Raw genomic sequence first — 22500 nt, 5'->3', positions numbered from 1 at the left:
TTTTAGGACAGTTGCGTCCCGGACATTTGCGTACCGGACATTTGCGTCCCGGACATTTGCGTACCTGGACATTTGCGTCCCTGGACATTTGCGTCCCTGGACATTTGTGTGCCTGGACATCTGTGTCCCTGGACATTTGTGAACCTAGAATATTTTCAAATATTATTAACATACATATAAAAAAGCAATTATTAAGGGGTGAAATAAATAGATTTGATGGAATTGTAATTTTATTTTTGTTTAAGAGGGGTATTACAAGTTGAACATATAATCCAGAATGTATGAATATACATTTTAAGAAATTATTCTCGTTTTCAGGAGAATATTTTTCCAATAGTGGAATTACAGTTTTATTTTTTGTTTAAAAGTAATAGCAATCAAAGATTAAAAAACAAAGAAATAATAGGTTAAACAAATAATTCAAAATGTATGGATATTGTGAGCTATCCCTCTTAAGAAATTTATCTTGTCTTCAGGAGAATATGTATCCAAGAATCCTTTCTGAGCTCCAATCTCAAAGTCAGTTATCAAAGATTTTGGATTAAGTTGTGGTTTAAGTTGCAATAAATATGTGAAAAGTCGAATATACACTTCCTTTGCTTTTCCAGGGAGGAGGGCAAAAACTCTGAAAATACTAAATGAGCTCTCTTGTTTATGGATACAATATAGTTGATAAAATATTAATGGACTGATTTTAAAAGTACCATCTGCTGCCTAGTTAGGAGACTTTGCTAAATCTTCTAAGCCGTTATCCATTGTAAAGATCAGTATTCTCTTCTCATGTTCGATGCCAGAATCAAACGCAAGGAACTTTTCCCCAGTCGCGAGAAAACAGTAGGATTCTGGAATCTCAAAATTATTTATTTGCCGTGGGATACGGCGTGCATTATGTGCCTTTTGTCTCCATACGACGTATATTTCTTCCCATTGATGAAAAACTAGGCAGTTTTGAAATGGAATGCTCATCTTCATTAGCGATCGTTTCTCCGATAAGACTTCTTGATGGTTCATACGTTGACAGTGAAGTATTTTTCAACTGGGACATAGCTTCTTGTGCTTTGACTTCTGCAGCTGAGGAGCCATGACTATGCTCATTGTGGCATGCTGTAACTACGTCTTTCACTGTATGAATTTTTGCTTTACAAGATCGCACTACACACCTCCAGTATGTTTTTGTTTCATCAGAGTTTTTCTTATGATAGTGGTAGCTGTAATTTTCATTGTCCACAAATATTTTTCCACCAGTGTTAGATTTCCGGAACTTAGCCATGGGTTCTGAGTTTCGAAATATATAAAATCCTAATACCAATAGATGTTTGTGTTACATACTGCTAGCGAGAACTAGAATTGCTAGCTTATTTTTCTCCCGCTTTAGAAATTTTTTTTTTTTTATTTCTGGTAAACTACCTTTCAGCTTGTTTAAAGTTACTAAAGGTATTAATGAGTGAATTTCTATACCAAACAATTCTTGGGTTTATATATAAAGGTAAGGTGTAACTGAGGAGAGAGAGAGAGAGAGAGAGAGAGAGAGAGAGAGAGAGAGAGAGAGAGAGAGAGAGAGAGAGAGAGAGAGATTTTAAAATATTGTAAATTCAGAATATTTTGGATACTTATATGTCCAGGTACACAAATATCCAGGGACACAATTGTCCCGGTACACAAATGTCCAGGGACGCAAATGTCCGGGGACGCAAATGTCCCGGTACGCAAATGTCCCGGTACGCAAATGTCCGGGACGCAAATGTCCGGTACGTAAATGTCCGGTACGCAACTGTTCGGCCACCTCCTAATACAACCCCCTTTTTCGGTAATTTGAGGAGGAGTGTGTGTTTTCCCACTGTACCTTTCGAGATACCCCCTCTTACCAGGGCATGACTACTCCCTCTCCCCCTGAGCGTAACAGGAAACATACTTATACTTATATATATATATATATATATATATATATATATATATATATATATATATATATATATATATATATATATATATATATATATATCCAGACACTTTATTATATAGATTAGTGGAGATGCTTCGCCCAGTGTCTCCGTCACTCTTCTCCTCTCCTAGATTGTACAACTGATTATAAATTCCTGTTTCTTTTTCCGTAACATTTTTATTATCTCATGCTATTCAAGGTCAAAGATGTGCTTTTACTAAGCTTTTTTTTTTTTTTTTTTTTTTTTTTTTCTTTTGGCGGGACATGCGTTGGTGAGTGATATGTTTACCATGGCTCACTTTGATTCGCTAATAGCGAAAGCACCCAAAATATTTCTGGGTCAGCTTGTAGGCTGCAAGGTGGAAGAGAGCCTCGAACTTTGTGCGCACCCTTTACTTTAGTTATGCTAATCAACTTGTTACAACCATCGGAATTGGACGGTACTGGTTTTCATAAAATTCATTAAGCTGTGACTGCCGCTGAATTTTATTAAGTGAGCCGGGATATGCCTGGCACTAACTTTCATTAAATAAATCAGGTTATGAATGGAACTGATTTATATGAAGTCTATCAGGATGTAACTACCACTGACTCTCTTTTAGTGAACCATGTTATGACTTAACCCCGACCGACTCTCGTTAAGTAAGCCACGTGACTTACCCTTATTGTCATTAAATGAACCAGTGGGTGACCAACATTGTATTTCATAGAGTGAACTAGGATGTGACTCGCACTGAATTTCATCGAGTGAACCAAGGTGAGACCTACACTGACTTTCATTAAATACATCAAAGTGTGACTTTCAATGACAATCATTAAGTGAACCCAGTTGTCAATTATTATAAGTGCATCTAGGTATACTAGTACATGAATAGTATTGACTGTCTTCGATTACACCAGAATATTACTAACACTGACTTTAATCAAGTTAACCAGTATTTGTCATGAGCTGACGTTTATCAAGTATATCAGAATGTGACTGACACAGACTTTCATTAGTAGCAATAGGATGTTACTTACACAGACTTTCATCAGGTAACCCTGATGTTACTTACACAGATTTTCATTAGGTGAAATTGATGATACTAACTCTGACTTTCATCAAGTGCATCGGGATGTCACTTTCTATTATTTTCATTAGCTGCATCACGGTGCGATCGTCACTGACATTCATTAGGTTATATTGACTTTCACTGTTTTTTTTTAGGTTCTTCAGCATGTGAAACTACTTTAATCAAATTGAACCCAGAGTTCACTGCACTGACTTTCATTAAGTCCACCAGCATGTGACTAGCACTGACTTTCATTAAGTGAACGAATATATGACGCACACTGAGCTTTATCAAGTGAACTAGAATGTGATTTGCACTGCCATTCCATTAGTCCGGGTTATCTCCTTCTTTTGATAATAGTACACAGACTTTCGTTAGGTGAACCAGGATGCGACGCTCATAGAATTTCATGGGGTAATACTTAAATGAAACCCAGACTAAACAACGATATTTATTATGACATACATCACACATAGAAGACAGAAAACCAAAAAATGCCGAAAATAAGTTAAGCAAAAAGGCACGATGTACCTGCACATAAGCATATGTACAGGGTTCTTATAGTTGTAATTGTATATATATATATATATATATATATATATATATATATATATATATATATGCACTTATATGTATATATATATATATATATATATATATATATATGCACTTATATGTATATATATATATATATATATATATATATATATATATATATGTATATATATATATACATATATATATATATATTTATATATATATATATATATATATATATATATATATATAGAAAAGGGGATGGCGATGACCAAGATCAGAAACTCATACAGATATATCATTCAAGGGACTATCTTTATCCCATCTTTATAATTCCACATCACACAACAGTAATAATGGTTTTTCCTGTTTTGTTTGTATTGTCGTGAGGACCAAAGTGTTCTTTATGGAAAGCCATGTAAGGGGCCTGTTCATATGTTTGCGTTTGTTCAAGATTTCCTTTAACAGTGTTATATAGAATGAAGATTATTAGTGTTGTCTTGTTTACAGCATTAGTGGGTAGAAATTGTACTTAGGTTTAATCTAATAGCTTGTTGTTGCGTTGTAAACGAGTCTTGTTTTCAGTTAGATATGGAATACAACTCTGCCATGGCGGATTTGTTTATGTCATTTCTTTGTCTCCATTAGGTAGAGTTTATCTTGAACATCCGTGTGAAGGAATTTGAAGGAAGGGCCTATCTACAATAAAAATGTCTCTCAACAGCTTCTGAAAGCTGGCAGAATATGGCTGTAAATGTCATGATTGTTGTGTTGATATCTTATGGTATTTCTTACATTAAGAAATGAAATGCCTGAACGATAGATAGTTGAAACTAGGTTGAAATTAATTTCAATATTTCTTATTTACTGATAATATTTAGAATTACTCAAATGCTATTAAGTATACTAATTAAATCATCCATTATAAATTTTTTGACTGCCCTTATTTACAAATAATTATGTTTAGGTAAACATGGAGGGTCAAATTAACTACAGGTAAATTTTCGAAATCAGTCTTTTCAGGTGTGCAGTAATTGCAGATGATATTTCACATGAACAGTTCCGATACTACGGATATTTAGTGATTGAAGATGGAGAACATTCCCTAAGGTTTTTATAATCACTGTACCAGCCTAGATTTGGGCTTTCTATTTTAACTTTCACTTCAGGAAATCCCCAGCTAAATCCAAAGGATTATATAAGTTTTAGAATGGAGAAAATTGTCTTGAAATATGTTACATGTAAAAATCCAAGGTCTTGAAGAACAATGATAAAAAAGTTTCATTTAATGTAAATGGACATTGTTGTAAAACAATAGAGGGGGTAGGTGCTGAGGGAGGAGGCTTATTCTATAAATCAATCCATTCTTTTATGTATTTATACAAGAGACTAAGAGAAATCATTTAAAGATACCAACATTATCTCTCTATCTCTCTCTCTCTCTCTCTCTATCTCTCTCTCTCTCTCTCTCTCTCTCTCTCTCTCTCTCTCTCTCTCTCTCTCTCTCTCTCTCTCTCTCTTTTTCATTGAATAATCCCGATATAAAAGCAGCCCCCCTCATATAGCCATTATTCTTACCTTTCAATTGCACGGTTATTCAGAGAAAAATCTAATTCCAAAGGTTGTGTTTATTATCTATTGATCAGGCAATATTACACAATATACAAGTATAAGAAAACAATAATCTTCCATAAAGTATTGAAAATATTTTTCATCTGCGTTCTGCAGGACATTTTATACATAGAGGGATAGGGAGGAACAGCGCTTCCAGATTCATGTGGTTGGAAAATTTCTAGAGAATTTCAAGGTTATTAATCTTTTTTTTTTATTTATTTACAGATCTATGGAGGTCATTTAATGTAAAATAATCACGTTTAATTCTATGTATGGATCCATAGAATCTGCAAGCGTTGACCGGAATATTATATATAACATTAAATATTTGAAGTGTTCAACACGTCTTCAACACTTTTGGACTAGTGAGACCTATTTCCGGCTGGGAGTGAACTGGATTTGAAATAAACTGACTAGATCTCTTGCGAAATGTTCATCTATCGTCTCTTTGTAATTTCCCTTCTCTTGTAATCTCAGTATTTTTCATTGTAACTGATAAATGTCACTGTTTTTTCTTGATTTTTGTTACTACTAAAACGTTGAATCTAGAATTTGAAATAAGCAGATACTTAGTCGTCATATTTCAACTATTGATTGGATTAACACTTATGAGGTTGAATGCATTAACTGCTTTTCCAATTAACATTTGTGATATTTTTTTCCAGAGTAGATTATCTCTATACAGTGTTCAATAAAGGAGAACGAAATCAAGTTAATATGGTGTAATTCTTACAATGACATAATTAATTGGAAAGAATTAACGAAATTTTACTGTGGATTATTTTCGTTTCGAAATTCATTAAATCAAATCAAATGAAAAAATCAGATAAATATTTTTAGAGGGAAATCTAATACAAGTTTTTATATTTTGTATTTAGAGTAAAGGAAGATATTAAACCTAAATCACTGATATTTTTCCTGATGTTATAAATTAATGTTGGTTACGGTTAGGAGAAATTAAGAAAAAACTTTGGAATACTGAAATTTAAATATGAAAAGGGAAACGTTATAACTATTTTTACTTAGGAGGTCATTCTGTGGTTATGCCCAAAGAGGATTTATTAAACAAAATATGTTATTAATTTATATGATTATTATGTAAACTGAAAACGCAAATTTGCAAATCCCATCCTTGCTGTACATGAAAAGATGCATGGTTTTATATTCATGCTAAAGACCGTGTCTTAATGCAGATATACGCACACACACACACACTATATATATATATATATATATATATATATATATATATATATATATATATATATATATATATATATATATGTGTGTGTGTATATATATATATATATATATATATATATATATATATGTATATTATACAATATATGCATATATATTCATACATATGTGTGTAAATAATGTGTGTATGTAAATTAACCATGCCATTTTTCATATTTGAAGGTGTTAGCAGATATTAGCGTTTCGTTGGTCTTGGACTAAGGTTGAAAGTCCCATGCCCTTTTATCTTATATGGCGACAACCCTAGTCTTGTGTCTATCAGGAAAATTAGTCAAATCTTTAATCAGCAAAAGAACGGTGGTTTATCTAATACGATAAACTTGTTTTCAAAGCGGTTTAAATTTATTTAGCTAAATTGTTACCTGGAATTATACCACATATTAACAAAATTTATATGTGGTTATTAAAATAGTTATAATTAAGAATATGAACGTTTAAATAAAGGAAATCTCTTTCGTGGATAGTTACTTATTAGGGACTCTAATCATATTCAGCCCGATGAGTGAAATCCTTAGAAATCCTGCACTCCTTAGCAATACTGATTTTCCTGTGTACTTAAACATGAATTGACGGATCATCCTTATATAGCAATTCTCGTATAATTTGACTAATAAGATAGTGAGCATTTTTATACAAATTGAGGACATACTGTTAGTAGATGCCATAGCATCATTTATTGTCTAATTTTTACAACTACTAAAACTACAGTTAAGATTATCTATAAACTGACTTATTATACAAAAGTTTGTTTTTTTTCCTTTCATCAATATGTACAATGGAAGCCTTTGAGTATGACTGAGTGAATCTGTCTTCAGGAAATCGATCTTCCGTAGCGTGATCAGCTATTGCCTAACGACATCTAGGCCTGGGGGAGTTATTTCTATTTTATTTTATGAATAAAGGCTTATGGAAAGAGCAACATAATACCATATTCTAAGTCCATAGCCTAAGATGAAGGAAAAGAGGAAAGGGAAGAGAAAAAAAAACAAGGAAAATATCAAAGACAAGGAAATTATATTCTGAGGTATTCTTAGCAATTTGCAAATATATTGTCTACCCCAACTTGTATGTTTCCGAATTCATGGTAGTAGGGCGCATTTTCAGTAAATCAGCTTCTGTTGTATTGCCTTTTTTAAATGGAGACAAGTGTTATTTAATTAGGAATAATATTCCTTAGAATGCACGCCGAGTCAAATGTTAAAGACAGAAACTGAGTTGAAGGGCTTTCCAAGAAAGACAATTACTTTTACCATATAAAAATTACGTCTGGGGTCCATGAAAAAGTCGCAAACGATAAGGATATGAATTATTGTCTTGACATTATATGAAAAAATAATACGGATAAGCAAAATGCAGATTAATTTTTGCAGTAGAGTAGGTTCGGCCACAATACTAATGTCTTGATTCCGAAATTAATTGAATATGTTATCTGTATCATAATTGAAATAAATATGATGCAGTACGGAAAAGAGAAGATAGTAAATTACGCTTTATAAATCCGAATTTAATGTACCCTCCTTGAGCCACACCACTTCACACAAAGCTCACATTAAGTTTTCTTGCAATTTTTTGTCAGTTGTCCAGAAAACAACAATTGATAAATACGGCTTCTCCACCCTACGCATATTCGGAAGAAAAATTATTTGTTTACTTATAATTACTTTTAAAGCTTTATAGAGAACACTAATATACACGTTTGTTTTTTTTTTCTTTTTAGTATATATACAGAAATGGAAGAATTTGACATTCAGTGTCTCGCCAAAGCTTATTTGGCATTGTTTATCTTATTACCTTCCTCTTCAACACTCATAATAGTTTACATAACTTACACAAAACACGATTTGCTAACCATATCAATTGTGAATAGTTATATAGCCAGTAATGAACATTTTACCAAGTCGGAAAATATTTTACTGTAACCAGAATTGATGTGACCGGGTTCTAGTTTATTTACACTGCACTTTCGTAAGGGATACACCTCCCACTAGGTCGAGACGTGACCACTGTTGCCTCTTGGCTATCTATAGGAGAAAGGAGGGCTTGGGGATTCCAGTTCCCCATCGTTACATAAGAGTTCCGTTTATTTGAAGGAAATGCTGAGGTCCCTTCAGTCATTCTCCTATCTACGGTAGCGTAGGCATTTGACAGATTTGGTGCCGTGATGGTATCAACATTGGTCGTACTGCGAGGACGAGTGATTGTGGCGTAGACATGGTTTGAGGTTGCTGGGATGTTAACGCTACGGCGATTGGCAGGAACATTCACACAGGCATAGAGATTTGTGAGCGAAGCCTGGTGGCCACCATTTTAGCCCCAGTGGAATTTGTAGCCACATGGGGATGGTCTATGGGACTGTAAAGATGCGGACTGTTGGACCGGGAGCCATACTTGATGGGTTGCACAGTGGCATACATAGCCCTGTCGCAATTCTCTTTTGGGCTGGATGAAGAGTTGGAAGCCTTAGTTGCCATTGGTGTGGAATTATCAGATTGGACTGCAGTAGAGGTTGTTGGGATGAGTGGCAAATAGGCGCTTCTCCGCTTAGCTGCAAAAAGACACAGATCTGTACCACTTACTTGGTACCCCGGCTGGGCTTTCGTTATTATCATTGAGGGCTCAGCATAGGTCACTTCCTTGATGGGGGATGTCTCTTTAGGCTGTGTGAACGAAGAGAATTAAATAATATAAGTTAAAGAACATAAAAAAGAGTAAATTAGCAGCTGTTTTGACTTCAAAATGAATTCTTGACAGATTCTACACAAAGATGAATATAAAAGTGATTTTAGTATTTACTTTAGTGCTGCATGTATATATATATAACATTAGGTACAAAAACATTCACATAGAATTTGACAAGCCATTTTTATTTGCAATATATTCCTTTGCATCGAATCTTCATCATTTCACAATTTTGATTAGGCATTTATGTAGACATCTGATGGACTCAAGTTCAACATGGAAGAAAGATAAAGATACATCAGATCTACCCAGTTACAGAGGGTTAAGACTCAAATACTACGGGCCATAAACATAACATTTAGGATAAAACCGAAAACGAAGTAAACTTGTAGCCATTTAGGGTCTAATCTACCTCTCAGAAATTCTTATGAAAAAGTGGGTTGGGATTTTGGGTTAATGTGCTTACAAGAGGACCGTCTAAAATTTCATGAGTGAAACTGAAAATGAAAATTACTTTCACGTGGTTTCAGGAGAAAGATAAAAATCTATAGTCATTAATGGGGTACTGAGCCTTTCAGCATTTGAACTTACATCATGCTCATGCTATGTCCCTGAAAATCAGATCGACGTGGGTTAATTAGAAAGAGATTGATAGAACACACTGACAGAAAAAAATACAGTACAGTTTCTTTTGAAGGCTGGAATGTACGATTTTCTTTCAGGTAACGCAAAGTATATGTAATCTAAGACATTAAGAAAATCATATCAAGATGCACTTCTAAATTACGTACAGGCCTGCGGAGCCCAGGAGGAACAAAATGCAATGGTCATAGAAGTCCACTTATGCAGATTGATATTTGTAATACACACATATATATATGCATATATTAGCACTGTAAGCATGGTGATAAATATTCTTTTAAGACTTCTATGTTCATCCAATAAGTTCCTTCCCAAAATGAAATAAAAATAGAAAATCATTCAAAATATGAGAGCTCTTAGCTTCTGTATGGTATGTACAGACCAATCCCAGGAGGGGGTTAATCCATGCGTATTCCTCTACAAAAGTAATTGGATCTAGTCGGCATGACAATAATACCGGCAGTGAATCTAGTCTAAGAAAAAAGATTACTCATGCTCTTTCCTCGAGTCATGCTAACTGAGTTATAATGAGTCATGCTGCTATGTACTGCCCTGTTCAGACTGACCTGCAGCATAAAAGGATGATTGCTGCTGTGCCTGTGGTGGTGTAGAATATTGAAACAGCATTTGAGACTCGTGAATTGTTACAAGGGAAGTAGATGCCAAAGTTGGTTATGGAACTAATGTTGATCAGTGCGTAATTAAATGTGTATAATGTCTTAAATCCTCACATTACTGAAGCATTGCTTTTTAGCCCATCTTATGAAAATTACATACTGGACTCAAAAAGCTGTTCAATATGGCGTCTGACGCCAGAATACGCTATCTCTAATCATGTTCAGTCAACTAAGAGAAAATGGTTTACCAGAGAAGCAACCAAGATAAGCAGAGCAACCCGAGATTAACCTGACCCCTACAGTAACACATATTCTAGACTAGAGATGGTGAAGAGCTTTTTTTATAAGACTACAGAATACCTCCCAGTTACTAAGAGACTTTTCCCTACGGTCATACACACTCTGAAAATACAGTGCTGAAGGAGAAATTTTTTTCATGATATACTGAATTGTAAATTCATTCAGACGTGTCTGTAGATATTGATTTCTTGGATAACAAGATTCTTCCCTGCCAATCCCCCTTTGCAAAGACTTCAGAAAGTAGATAAATGAAAATTATTCTCTCCATATCAACTTTGTTTTTATTTTTATTCTGCCCAAGGGACTCCAGCATTGAGATTCAAAATATCATTTAAAAGAAATGTTGAAAAAAAATCTGATCACAAAAAACCTCTGGTAGCATAGATCTGTATTTCAACATGCCAGGGAATTAAAATTTCTGATCATGTTCACATAATATTCATATCAGATGAGCATGTTTGTGCTCACGAGAATGTAAATGTTAACAGTATTATATTTGAAATTTTGCTCTTCATTAATTTTTTTCATAATTTAACTTTGCACATTAGCGGATTTTACCCCTTTTTGAGTTGGTCACTAGAATTATGGAATTTTGGTTGAGGATCTAGATATATATATATATATATATATATATATATATATATATATATATATATATATATATATATATATATATATATGTACACACATATATATATATATATATATATATATATATAGTATATATATTTGTACGGTCGTGCTTAGATAAACTCTTAGTAAAGATGGAAGCCGAGGGCTTCATAATCTCCCCAAGGCCCATGGCAGGAAAGTCAAAGATCCTACTGTGTCAGAAGAACGAAGGTTCAGGAATTTTCACGCTGACCAACGATGTCATGCATGTTTTTCATTCATCTCTAGGCTTTTTCATCAAACAAATTCCTGCGTGCTCAGCACAAGTTCTTATCTTATTTACTAGACGCATTGGTGAGATTGGTTATGACATTTGTTAATTTATTTAGCAGCACTATACTGTAAAATAAGAGCATTCAGGAATGTTCCAGTTTCCTATCATTTTTTTTTGTCATTTGACGAGGTTGGCATATATTCTTTTTCATTATTTTTATCTTAATGGGCCAATGTATTTTCAGCTTCAATTAGGTTTATTGTTGAGTATATTGAATTGGGGTTAGTTTAATTGACTGAAGCATTCTCGAATTACATTAGTTTAATTTACTAGGCAGTATATCTTAGCAATCCATATTTGCTAACGGTTGTATAAGCGGAGCAGCAACTTGGTGGAGTAACGAGAACTTTGGGTGTGGAAGAAATGCCCCCCTAAATTTCGATGGAGTCATTGGCATCAGGGTGATGGATTGGGTGTAAGGCGATAGACAAGATTTCTCTTCGGCTTCTACTCTCGTTGCCTGGCGTATGATCTTACTGAAATGAGTATGGACCGGCAAGGGTCACTTGCCCTTAGTTAGATAGCCACTGTGCATCACAAGGAACTGGCTATCCTTTGATGAATTCAGTCAATGAATCCTCTATGGATTTAGTCAGTCTATGGAAAGCGAAAATGACAGACTGAACCCCGGTCCCAGGCGTAGCTGGGTGCTAATAATCTCCCAGTTTGTAAATACCAAAGAGAAATTGAAATTAGGTAGTACGTTAACCTGGGCACCAGCCACCCGTTGAGATACTACCACTTGAGAGTTATGGGGTCCTTTTGACTGGTCAGACAGTACTACATTGAATCCCTCTCTCTGGTTATGGTTCATTTTCCCTGTGCATACACATACACCGAATAGTCTGGCATATTCTTTCCACATGCTCCTTTATCCTCACAACACTGAAATTACCAAACAATTCTTCACTCAAGGGGTTATCTACTGCACTGTAATTGTTCAGTGGTTACTCTCCTCTTGGTAAGGGTAGAAGAGACTCTTTAGCTATGGTAAGCAGCTCCTCAAGAAGAAGGACACTCCAAAATCAAACCATCGTTCTCCAGTCTTCGGTAGTGCCATAGCCTCTGTACCATGGTTTACCACTGTCTTGGGTTAGAGTTCTTGTGCTTGAGGGTATACTCGGGCACACTATTCTATCATTTTTCACTTCCTCTTGTTTTGTTAGTTTTTATAGTTTGTATGGAAGAAATTTATTTAAATGTTACTGTTCCTGAAATATCTTATTTTTCCTTTTTTCCTTTCCCACAGGGTTATTTTCCCTGTTGGAGCCCTTGGGCTTATAGCATCCAGTTTTTCCAACTAGGGTTGTAGCTTAGCAATTAATAATAATAATAATAATAATAATAATAATAATTGGAATGTTAGAACCATGAATCAGATTGGTAAGTTACAGCAAGTGGAGAATGAGTTTATGATATATAGTTTGGATATCTTGGGCCTAACTGAAACACGGTATAAGGGGATTGGTAAAAAAAAATTTGACCAAGGCATTATATATATCTACTTAGGAAGAACAGATGGAGTTGGAAGTGAAGAATAGGAATGATGATGACACCAAGAGCAGAAGAGGCTTTGATGGAGTGGAGAGGTGTAAAGAGTAGATTGTTACTCGCAAAGTTTAAAAAAAACCATCAAATGTTTTCCCTGAAGAAAGGAAAGATGAGTACTATGAAGAAGTGCAGAGTAATAGATGAGATCCCAGAGAGATATGAAAATTGTGATTGGTGATTTCAATGCTAAAGTTGGAAGAAATAATCAAGGTATAGTGTATATGATGGGTGTTGAGGGTCTTGGTAAAGTTGCAAATGAAAATGTGGCACATTATATAAGTTTTTGTTCAATAAACAATCTTGTCATAGGAAGTACTCTTTTCCAACACAACGACATCCTCAAATATACATGAACGTCACCATGTGGCAAGTACAAAAATCAAATAGATCACATGGCCATTAATAAAGGCAGTAGGAGAACTCTGAGAAATTTAAGAAGCTATAGTGGTGCAGATATTGGTAGTGATCCTCCTTGCCACACTTAAATTAAAACAGAAAGCACCCAATAGAAATTTAGATCGAATACCTAGGTTTGATACAACTACGCTTCTTGAAGATGAGCAAAGAGAAACCTTTGCAATCGAATGTAGGAATCGATCTGCAGTCGTAGAGACTTTAGAGAAGAAGAGCAGACAATGGTGTGATATTAAAAACATATCAATCAGTTGGTATTGAAGTTTTGGAACATGTAGTAACAAGGAGAGTACCATGGATATCAGATGATACTATGAAAAGGAGACAAAGACAGAAAATGATTGTTGCAAGTTTCCGAGGAAAGTAATGAAAATTACAAGGTAGAGCATGCTAAGTATTCCAATATTGATAGTGAAGTCACAAGAAAAATCAGGAATGACTGGAGATAATATTTAGAAAGGAAAAGCAGATGAGGCTGACAAAGCTATGAATTCAGGGAGTGACTTTGTTATAAGAATTTCTCATAGAATTATAAATGAAATCTCTACTTGGGCAAAGAAGAAGCATATACCCATCAATAAGAGAGATGGATTTGTTATAACAACATAAGATAAAGAAAGGCAACGGTTGATGGAAGACTTTAGGGTATCGGCGGCCTAGAAAATAGCCATATTTAGTCACTGACAGACATTTTCTGTTTTCATAATTTTTACGTTGTAAAAGGTCTGGTCCATTGCCAGACAAAAGATTATGTCATTTAGAAGCCTTATTAAAGGCAAAAAGACAATTCACTTCCACACATATACAGTATACCCAGAATTTCCCTATTTCAGCCATAGCGAAGACTGAAATGATAACTTCATGAGAAAACTCGTCAATACTTGTTTACAGTATATTCATGTTTTATTGTTTTCTGTACGATACGTTGGATAACAATAATAATGTGTGTGAGAGCACTTGTTCCTATTAGTGAACAACCTTTGTATTCAGTGCATTACATGTTGCAGCCCTTGAGCACAATATTAGCTATATTGCTAGCTCATTGATACCATTCATTAGGGACTCTGCATGATTTGGGTATAAAACTATCCATAACAAAGAGAAAGAGGGAGTGTGGATATAGGTAAAAAAAGAAAAAAAAAGAATTACGAAGAGATGGTGACGACTACAAACCAGGTGCCTTCTAAAGTTACTGAACGTGGCAACAATGAGTAGTTGGCAACTATGAACTCCCATAAGCTTTTATCATTAATTTTAGCGTATCATAAGAGGTGATAATATATCTTTAGAAAGATAGGGGACTAGGAGCTTTGTAGAGATCACTTAAGAGCTCCACCAGTGAAGTTGAGTAAAAAAAAAAATCTAAATGATTTTTCTCAAAACTTTTTTTTTTCATTTCAAATTCTATCTACATCGTTATTTTAAAAAAAAATATTCCAAAGACTCTTAAACCTTTACAATGACTGATTGTGGTGTATTTCAAAGAATAACTTTCGAATTTCATCCTCGCTTTTTTTTCAATTCATGTATTAATGTGATTTTTTTTTTCAAATTCTAAAATAAAAAAGATAAAAAATACATTTTAGTGCTCTGTAAAGTTATTTGTTTTGCATTCGATATATCTTATACTCGCTAATAAATAGTGATATATTTATTATTTTCAAAAACTGTGGGAGATAGATTTTGAAACACATGGAGTAAAACAAAACAAAAAATAAATAAAATTCATTAAAAGAAAACTATTCGCTCAATTCAAGTAAAATTTTGGGAAATAGTTTAGGTTATAAACACAATCAAACTATATGAATCCCAAAACTGTAGCTCAAAACTAATTAACGAATCCACCTATACCCTTTAGTGAGGTCAGAATAGGAGATATGATGGGAATAATTTGATTAATATATCTGGAGCTGAGGAAGACCTTGATGTGCCCATGAATTAATTCAGTGTGCTTGAAGTCGAAGCCCATCAAAAATCTAAAGAGATGGAAAGTCCCTGGATATGATGGAATACCTGCTGTGATGATATTGGCCGGAAATGAAGTTACTCCCAGAATACTTACTAGATTATCTTGTAAGATGTGGTGTGAAAACGCAAAATCTAATGAATGGGAGCTAGGAGTGTTGGGGAAAATGGCAAAAAAAAATGTAGATCGGACTGATTGCAATAATTACAGAGGTATCACACTAACGTCAATTGTCATGGAGATATATAGTATGCTCATTCTAAAAAGTCTAGAGAGAAAGATTGATGAAAAGCTGAGAGATGAACAAGCAGGATTTAGGAAAGGTAGAAGTTGCAATAACCAAATTCTCATTTTAGGACATGTGGTACAGCAATATGTAGAATATAGAATCAAGTTTTGATGGCATTTGTGGACTATGAAAAAGCCTTTGATAGTGTTCACCGGCCAGTTTTGTGGAGTCCTTTGTTATTACGAAGTTCCTCTTAAATATGTAAACTTGATTAAGGCTGTTCATGGGCATAGAAAGTACAAGTTAATGTTAGTGGAGTCCTATCAAATGAATTTCTAGTGAACTGTGGTGTACTGCAAGGGAATGTGTTGTCACCTATGTTGTTTATCCTCCTCGTGGATTGTGTAATGCATAGAACTGTTTGGGATGGTTGAGAAGGATTGGACTGGATTGGTAAGAGGAAATTAGCGGAACTAGAGTATGCTGACGACGCTGCCTTCATTAGCAGAACACCACAGGACTTGCAAAACCTGCTTACCAGAATGCATGAAATATTACAGGAGGTTGGGCTCAAGATAAATAGAAGAAAGACAGAGATGATGAGGACGGAATATGCAATGGAAACTAAAATATCATTGAAAGGAGAAACGATTAATGAGGTAGAATCATTTAAATATTTGGAAAATATGATCTCTAATACAGGATTTTTAGACTGAGTTTAATGAAAGATTGAAAAAAGCAAACCAGACCATTGCTAGGTTGAGTAAAAGTTGGCAATCAAATCGCCTGAAATTACATATAAAAATCAGGCTATATATCAGTTAAATGAGATCGGTGTTACTGTATGGACAATGAAATAATATCCAATAGATTTTATAGATTTGAGAACAAAGCGCTCAGAAGAATATTAGGAGTTGAATGTGCAGGGCAGGATTAGAAATGAAACTATGAGAGATTACTCGAGTGCCTCATATGAATGGGATCATGGTGAAGGGTAGATGGAGATAGTTTGGTCATGCTCTTCGCACTCCCCAAGAGAGATTAGTTCACAAAACTTAAAACTGGGCTCCACAAGTTACTAGAAGAGTTGGAAGACCCAGGCCTGCATGACTGAAGAATATGAAACATGAAGTAGGAGATGATGAATGGAGAAGTATTGATTTAAAAGCTGAAACGTCACTAGGCGTAGGAGGAGATGATGAATTTTTCTGACTTAACCTTAGTGTCTTTTGAATTACGTTTAGCTTAATTGACTCAAATATTACTGAATTACATTTAATATGATTTCCTGGAGTATCTTTTATGTTCAGCCTAATTGACTGAAGTATTTTCAATAATGTTCAGCTTCTTGACTGAAGTAATTTTCAGTTTTATTTACCTTAATTGACAGAAGTAATTTTAATAACATTTAGCTTTAATTGACTAAAGTAATTTTAATAACATTTAGCCTTAACTGACAGAAGTAATTTTTCAGTTATAGTTTATTTGATTATAGTTATTTTTCTCCTAAGTTTAGTACTGTATAATTAGCTAGGTTATCCCATGAGCTACTTTTACTTGGGTTATACCAACTGGGGACCTCATAACAAATGTTATCAGATCGTTCACTGTATTGGGAGGGACCTTGCTTCAGAATACGTTCAAGTGAACTTTCTTTTATAAATTTATTTGTTTATCTGTTCATTAATTTCTATTAAGTACGTATGTTTTTTTTTTTACGATTTTCTGAATTTTTATCCATATCATTGATTATCTTTATATTTCTATATCTACCTGCATCATGTTTGCCTCATTTCAGTATTGCCTATATGCTAATTCGTTCCTGTTAATAATCGATATATTGAGTTTTCGGTTATTTGCATTTTATTTCCAATTCTTTATTCATTTTTTCTTTGTTTCTCCCATTCAGTAATATTCATTTTTGCAACTTACTGAGAAAGTTCGTAATAAAATAAGAAGTCAATTCAATATTAATTCCCGAGTTTCCACTGTGGACCTTTAGTTACTCCCTTACATAATACTCCTTTATTCTTTCTTCTGGAGTGAGCATTCATAAACATTTCACAGCAATTGTGAGTTAATCATTTCAATAATCTTGGCCTTTACTGAAGTGGAAAATTGATGTTTTATTACGAGATTTAAAAAAAAGTATGAATTTCACAACATCGATTTGGCATGGAAATTTACATAATAATAATAATAATAATAATAATAATAATAATAATAATAATAATAATAATAATAATAATAATAATTTATTATTATTATTATTATTATCATTATCATCATTATTATTATTATTATTATTATTATTATTATTATTAAATCACTGTACAAAGACCATTGGTTTATACTGTAGTATGGGGTTCCGGGTAACGCCCAGCTTCGAATCCATCACTTTCCTCAGTATGTGTGTTCTTTCAAGTAGCATGCTGTTTTGCACTTTTATTATTATTATTATTATTATTATTATTATTATTATTATTATTATTGTTGTTATTATTATTATTATTACTATTATTATTATTACCCAAGCTATAATCCTAAATTTAATTTTCAAAGCAGAATGATACCTGACATTTTGGTGTTTTTTTTCTCTCACCCATGGGAAGAAAGAACTTGGTGTTGTCAGACGGTTGTGTCTTAGCTGGCATATATTGCTTATCGCATGCTTCCTTATTCATGAGTAACTTTGGTCAGGAAGAGGAATTATAAAGGCCATTTGACCCTAAGCACTAATTTTCTTATGGTTGATTAATAATTTGACATTGGATTGCGTAAGTAGCGTTGTATTATTGTTGGAAAAAAAATCAGTTGGTTCATGAATGATCTCACATTTAGTATCTTGAACATTATAGATGATTATAGTACATTTTATGATGAATATTGAGATAACAGATAAAAGAAATAAAAAAAGCAACTTGGAATTGTGAATTTATTATATTATCGTGATGTTTATTTTGATTATATGGAAAGAATTATCATAAAATTTTTAGAAAACTAAATTAACGCTCGATAATTACAGATAGTTGTAGCAATGGCACATTTCCTTAGGTGTTGAAGCCATTATCCTATGATTTCATTCAAATAACATGGAAGTATTAGTGAACATAAACCTTTTATATATGAGTAAGAAAATAGCTGCTTTTGCTTACCGTTCGAGGTAACGTTCGGATAGTTACTGAAGATTCTAAGTTGGATCCTCCCATCCCTTTGCCGCCTCTGTTAATGGTTTCATAGTCTTGATACGAAACATCTGTAAATACAGGGAAAAGTTAGAGATTTATTAATACGATTTAATGAAGAAAAAGAGGCAACTTTACCGGCCTTCATTCAGCAAAATTCAGTTAGTATTCAAACCGAAGAGTTATTTTGGGTTGTTACACAAGAGCCTTTGCTATATAGGGAATGTTTGAAATTTTAAAAATTATTATCGAAAACGTGCAGTAACTTTAATTTATAATTGAGCAAACATCCGAATGGGAAAAGTTAAGGAAGGTTTTAACAAGTATCTAAATCATTTTTTTTTTTTTTTTTTTTTTTTTTTTTTTTTAATCTTATGTATAAAACTACGTTTCCTTTTATAAAATTACAGGATGCTAATCAAGCAAGGCACTACGATGAAAGGATCAGTTAGTTTAAGTTCTAAATGATGACTAAATTGCGAACTATCTTCATTTAGTACATAGAATTACCTAGGGAGAGCCGTTAATTGAAAATAACAACCTTAATTTTTTATTGTCTTTTATAAATAAACTGTGGAATACGTTGTATATTAAGATATAGTTAGTTTTATTGAGAAAAAGCTCATATTGGGTCAATACCAGTTAAATCTAATAAAAAAAAAGCAGGTAAAATTATATGAAACGCAACATTACATAATGTAGAGTATGTCAAGTGTTCATAGGCATTCCATTTTGGCTTTTAAAAATATCTGAAAGTCATTGAATTATTAATGTTGAAAAAGCCTCATAGTTTTTTTTAGGAAGGATGCTTCAATATTATAAAGGATATTCTAAGGATTCCTAATGTAAATCTAGGTTATATTCAAGACATAATGAAAGAAGGAATGAGGTTTTACCTGTCTTGTGAGGTATTATGTCAGGATTTTTATCGTCGGGGTCCCCTCCCGTCGGCCCTTCCTTTACCCTGGAGGTCAGCACTCCAACGTTGAGGGGCTTGTTCTCCAGGTCGCCCTTGAGCTCATCCCGCGATCCTGGATTTCCAGCGGTCGGGATTGGCCGGCGCATTTTCATGACGACCATGATGACAAGGGCGGTTAGGATGAGAGCCAGCACCACGCCGATGAGGATGCCCAGAACTGGTGTGAATTCAAAGAGCGTTGGGGGACCTTCGTGGAAAGAGTGCGTTCAAGTGTGAATGGAGGGCGGTTTGTTATTGAGAGGTGTTTGTATGCTTTAGCGTTAATTGTCGTCGATATTATCATTCAGTGGTTTCTCAATAGCACAAAATAATATATCAAGACTTTCAGAGAGTGTAAAGGGTGAGAGGATCTGTTTAGACATTAGAATTAAGTAGTTTCACAATGCCAATCAAATATTATATCTAGACTTGTAGAGAGTATAAAGGGTGAGAGTATCTGTTTCAGTGTTGATTGTTATCGACATTAGAATTCAGTGGTTTTATACTACCCAAAATATCATATCTAAACTTTTAGAGTATAAAAGGTGAGATATACTTATTCATTATGGGGAGCAGAATCACACTTCTAGTTTTCCAGAGGTCACAGTAAAATTTCAAATTCTTATCATAGATTTGATTATTATGAGTACAGTATTACTATAAAGTCGTTTGCTTATATGACCGAGATTCATTTTTAAATTCTTAGAGGGCACATCTGGTGGCAGATTTTCGTAAGTTATTGGTAATTGGCATGAATGTTAATATACTGTAAATCAACCATATCCCAATTCTCATTTGTGAGTTACCTAACGGTACGACGAGTCGACGATGATAGATCTCTCGTTATAATGTTAATTGCTAAAAGAAGTTCAATTTGATAGATTTGGCAATGCTTTTCAGAGGGAGCCCTTCTTGAATTTGAATGTCAAATTAGGCAAAAATGGAAGAAAGAAGAAAAGATACCAACGGATATTATTTAAACTAAATGGCAGAGGGTAGCACAGCTAGGCGTGAAAGGTGGCATGCAAATATCCTTATTATTACATGCAGTCTAGGGTGAATAGAGTAATCTATTAATCCGTCTACAGTTGGCCTTGCGAGACGACTCATATACAATACTCCCTTTCGGTGTATCCTAGTATTATGGCGTACTAAGAGCTAGTTTTCGAAGTGTACAATATTGTACTTGTGACCCCCGGTTGAATAATCTGGTAGACAACTTCAGCGTGGAGCAAATAATAATTGGATATTTAGTTTACTTCGGTAAAAACAACTTTTGCCCGAACATACCAGACTCGCATGAGAAGAGCTTCCAAGCGTCTTGTTTTGAGAAAGCTTCTTCGTTATGAATATAATCGTTATATTGACGATCCACTATATTTATAAACGGTTTTGCTTCTTATTTCGCATAATGCAATCATGTGTAAAGTCTTCTTTTGGTGAATGACGAACCTCGCAATAAAGCTTCTGAAGATGCAGCCAATGGATGTTTTTAATGTCAGTATTGCCATTATTGTTATTAATTTTGTTTTGGTTATTAATTTTACTGAAGAGCATTCATTTCATTGGAGTATACTAAAAGATATGAACAGTACTTGTCGAGTTATACGTAGGTATTATAGAAATATCTTTAGGCAAGAAATTGATTAGAAAATTCCCTTTTTTAATCATTTGTATATGTACCATCATTCACACTGTATTGTTTTTTGTATGATATGACTTACTAATAGACAAAGGATTGACTGCTTACTTACGAAGAACCAGAAATCTATTTATCGAAACCTTCCTAACCACCCTTTCTCTCTCTCTCTCTCTCTCTCTCTCTCTCTCTCTCTCTCTCTCTCTCTCTCTCTCTCTCTCTCTCTCTCTCATATATATATATATATATATATATATATATATATATGTGTGTATACTTTATATATATATATATATATATATATATATATATATCTACTTTATATATATATATATATATATATATATATATATATATATATATATATATATATAGGAATGATACTTCGACATATTTAGGCTTACAAGTAATAGACAATAAATCAGTGGTGTTTAAAAATCGAAGACAGCATTTACTGTATCTAGACAAATTGAGTTCCAGTTAGTTTTAAGGATAACACGGAATTGCATCAACATTGCCTTTATACTTAAGTGTAATTCCATCGTTAACCAATGTACTGTATTCCAGACGAAGAATCGCGTGACAATCTTGATTCCAAATGCAGCCTAGTTTGTCCAGAAAGAGGCTGTCTTTGATTTTTAGACGGCAAGAAGCCTATGAATTAAATGTGAGGGAAACTTCCACAATACTATCCGTTTCAAACTCTTATAAGAAGCTCAATTAGAGGCATCAGAAACCCCCTTTATACCATTTACATTCATCTTTCAAATATAATCGCACCATCTAGTACATATAACACTTTCTTTCTCTCATTCTCTCTCTCACCTTATATATGCATACACTATGTATATACAGTTTGTATATATATATATATATATATATATATATATATATATATATATATATATATATATGTTTTATATGTGTATTTATAGAAAAAATCCATAGGTACCACTGGTTTCAAGGTTG

General features: G+C 33.7%; 1 protein-coding gene across 2 annotated transcripts in view; it reads right to left on the bottom strand.

The window, feature by feature from the left end:
• Positions 1–8524: 8524 nt before the first annotated feature.
• The window catches only part of LOC137621669 (protein turtle homolog B-like), a 782627-nt gene continuing 768651 nt past the window's right edge, over positions 8525–22500 (bottom strand). Inside the window, exons 14-17 of one of the 2 annotated variants that reach the window (XM_068352171.1) lie at positions 19831–20100; positions 18905–19005; positions 10293–10323; positions 8927–9062 (exon numbers count right to left, since the gene is read on the bottom strand). In XM_068352171.1, coding sequence (XP_068208272.1) covers positions 9058–9062; positions 10293–10323; positions 18905–19005; positions 19831–20100 — 407 coding nt within the window. In that variant the 3' untranslated portion in view covers positions 8927–9057. Of the gene's footprint in view, positions 9063–10292; positions 10324–18904; positions 19006–19830; positions 20101–22500 lie in introns of both variants that reach the window. The other variant, XM_068352170.1, reaches the window with a different exon arrangement.

Source organism: Palaemon carinicauda, chromosome 28 (assembly GCF_036898095.1).
Source record: "Palaemon carinicauda isolate YSFRI2023 chromosome 28, ASM3689809v2, whole genome shotgun sequence".
NCBI lineage: Eukaryota > Metazoa > Arthropoda > Malacostraca > Decapoda > Palaemonidae > Palaemon > Palaemon carinicauda.
This window is presented reverse-complemented; position numbering and strand designations above follow the sequence as displayed.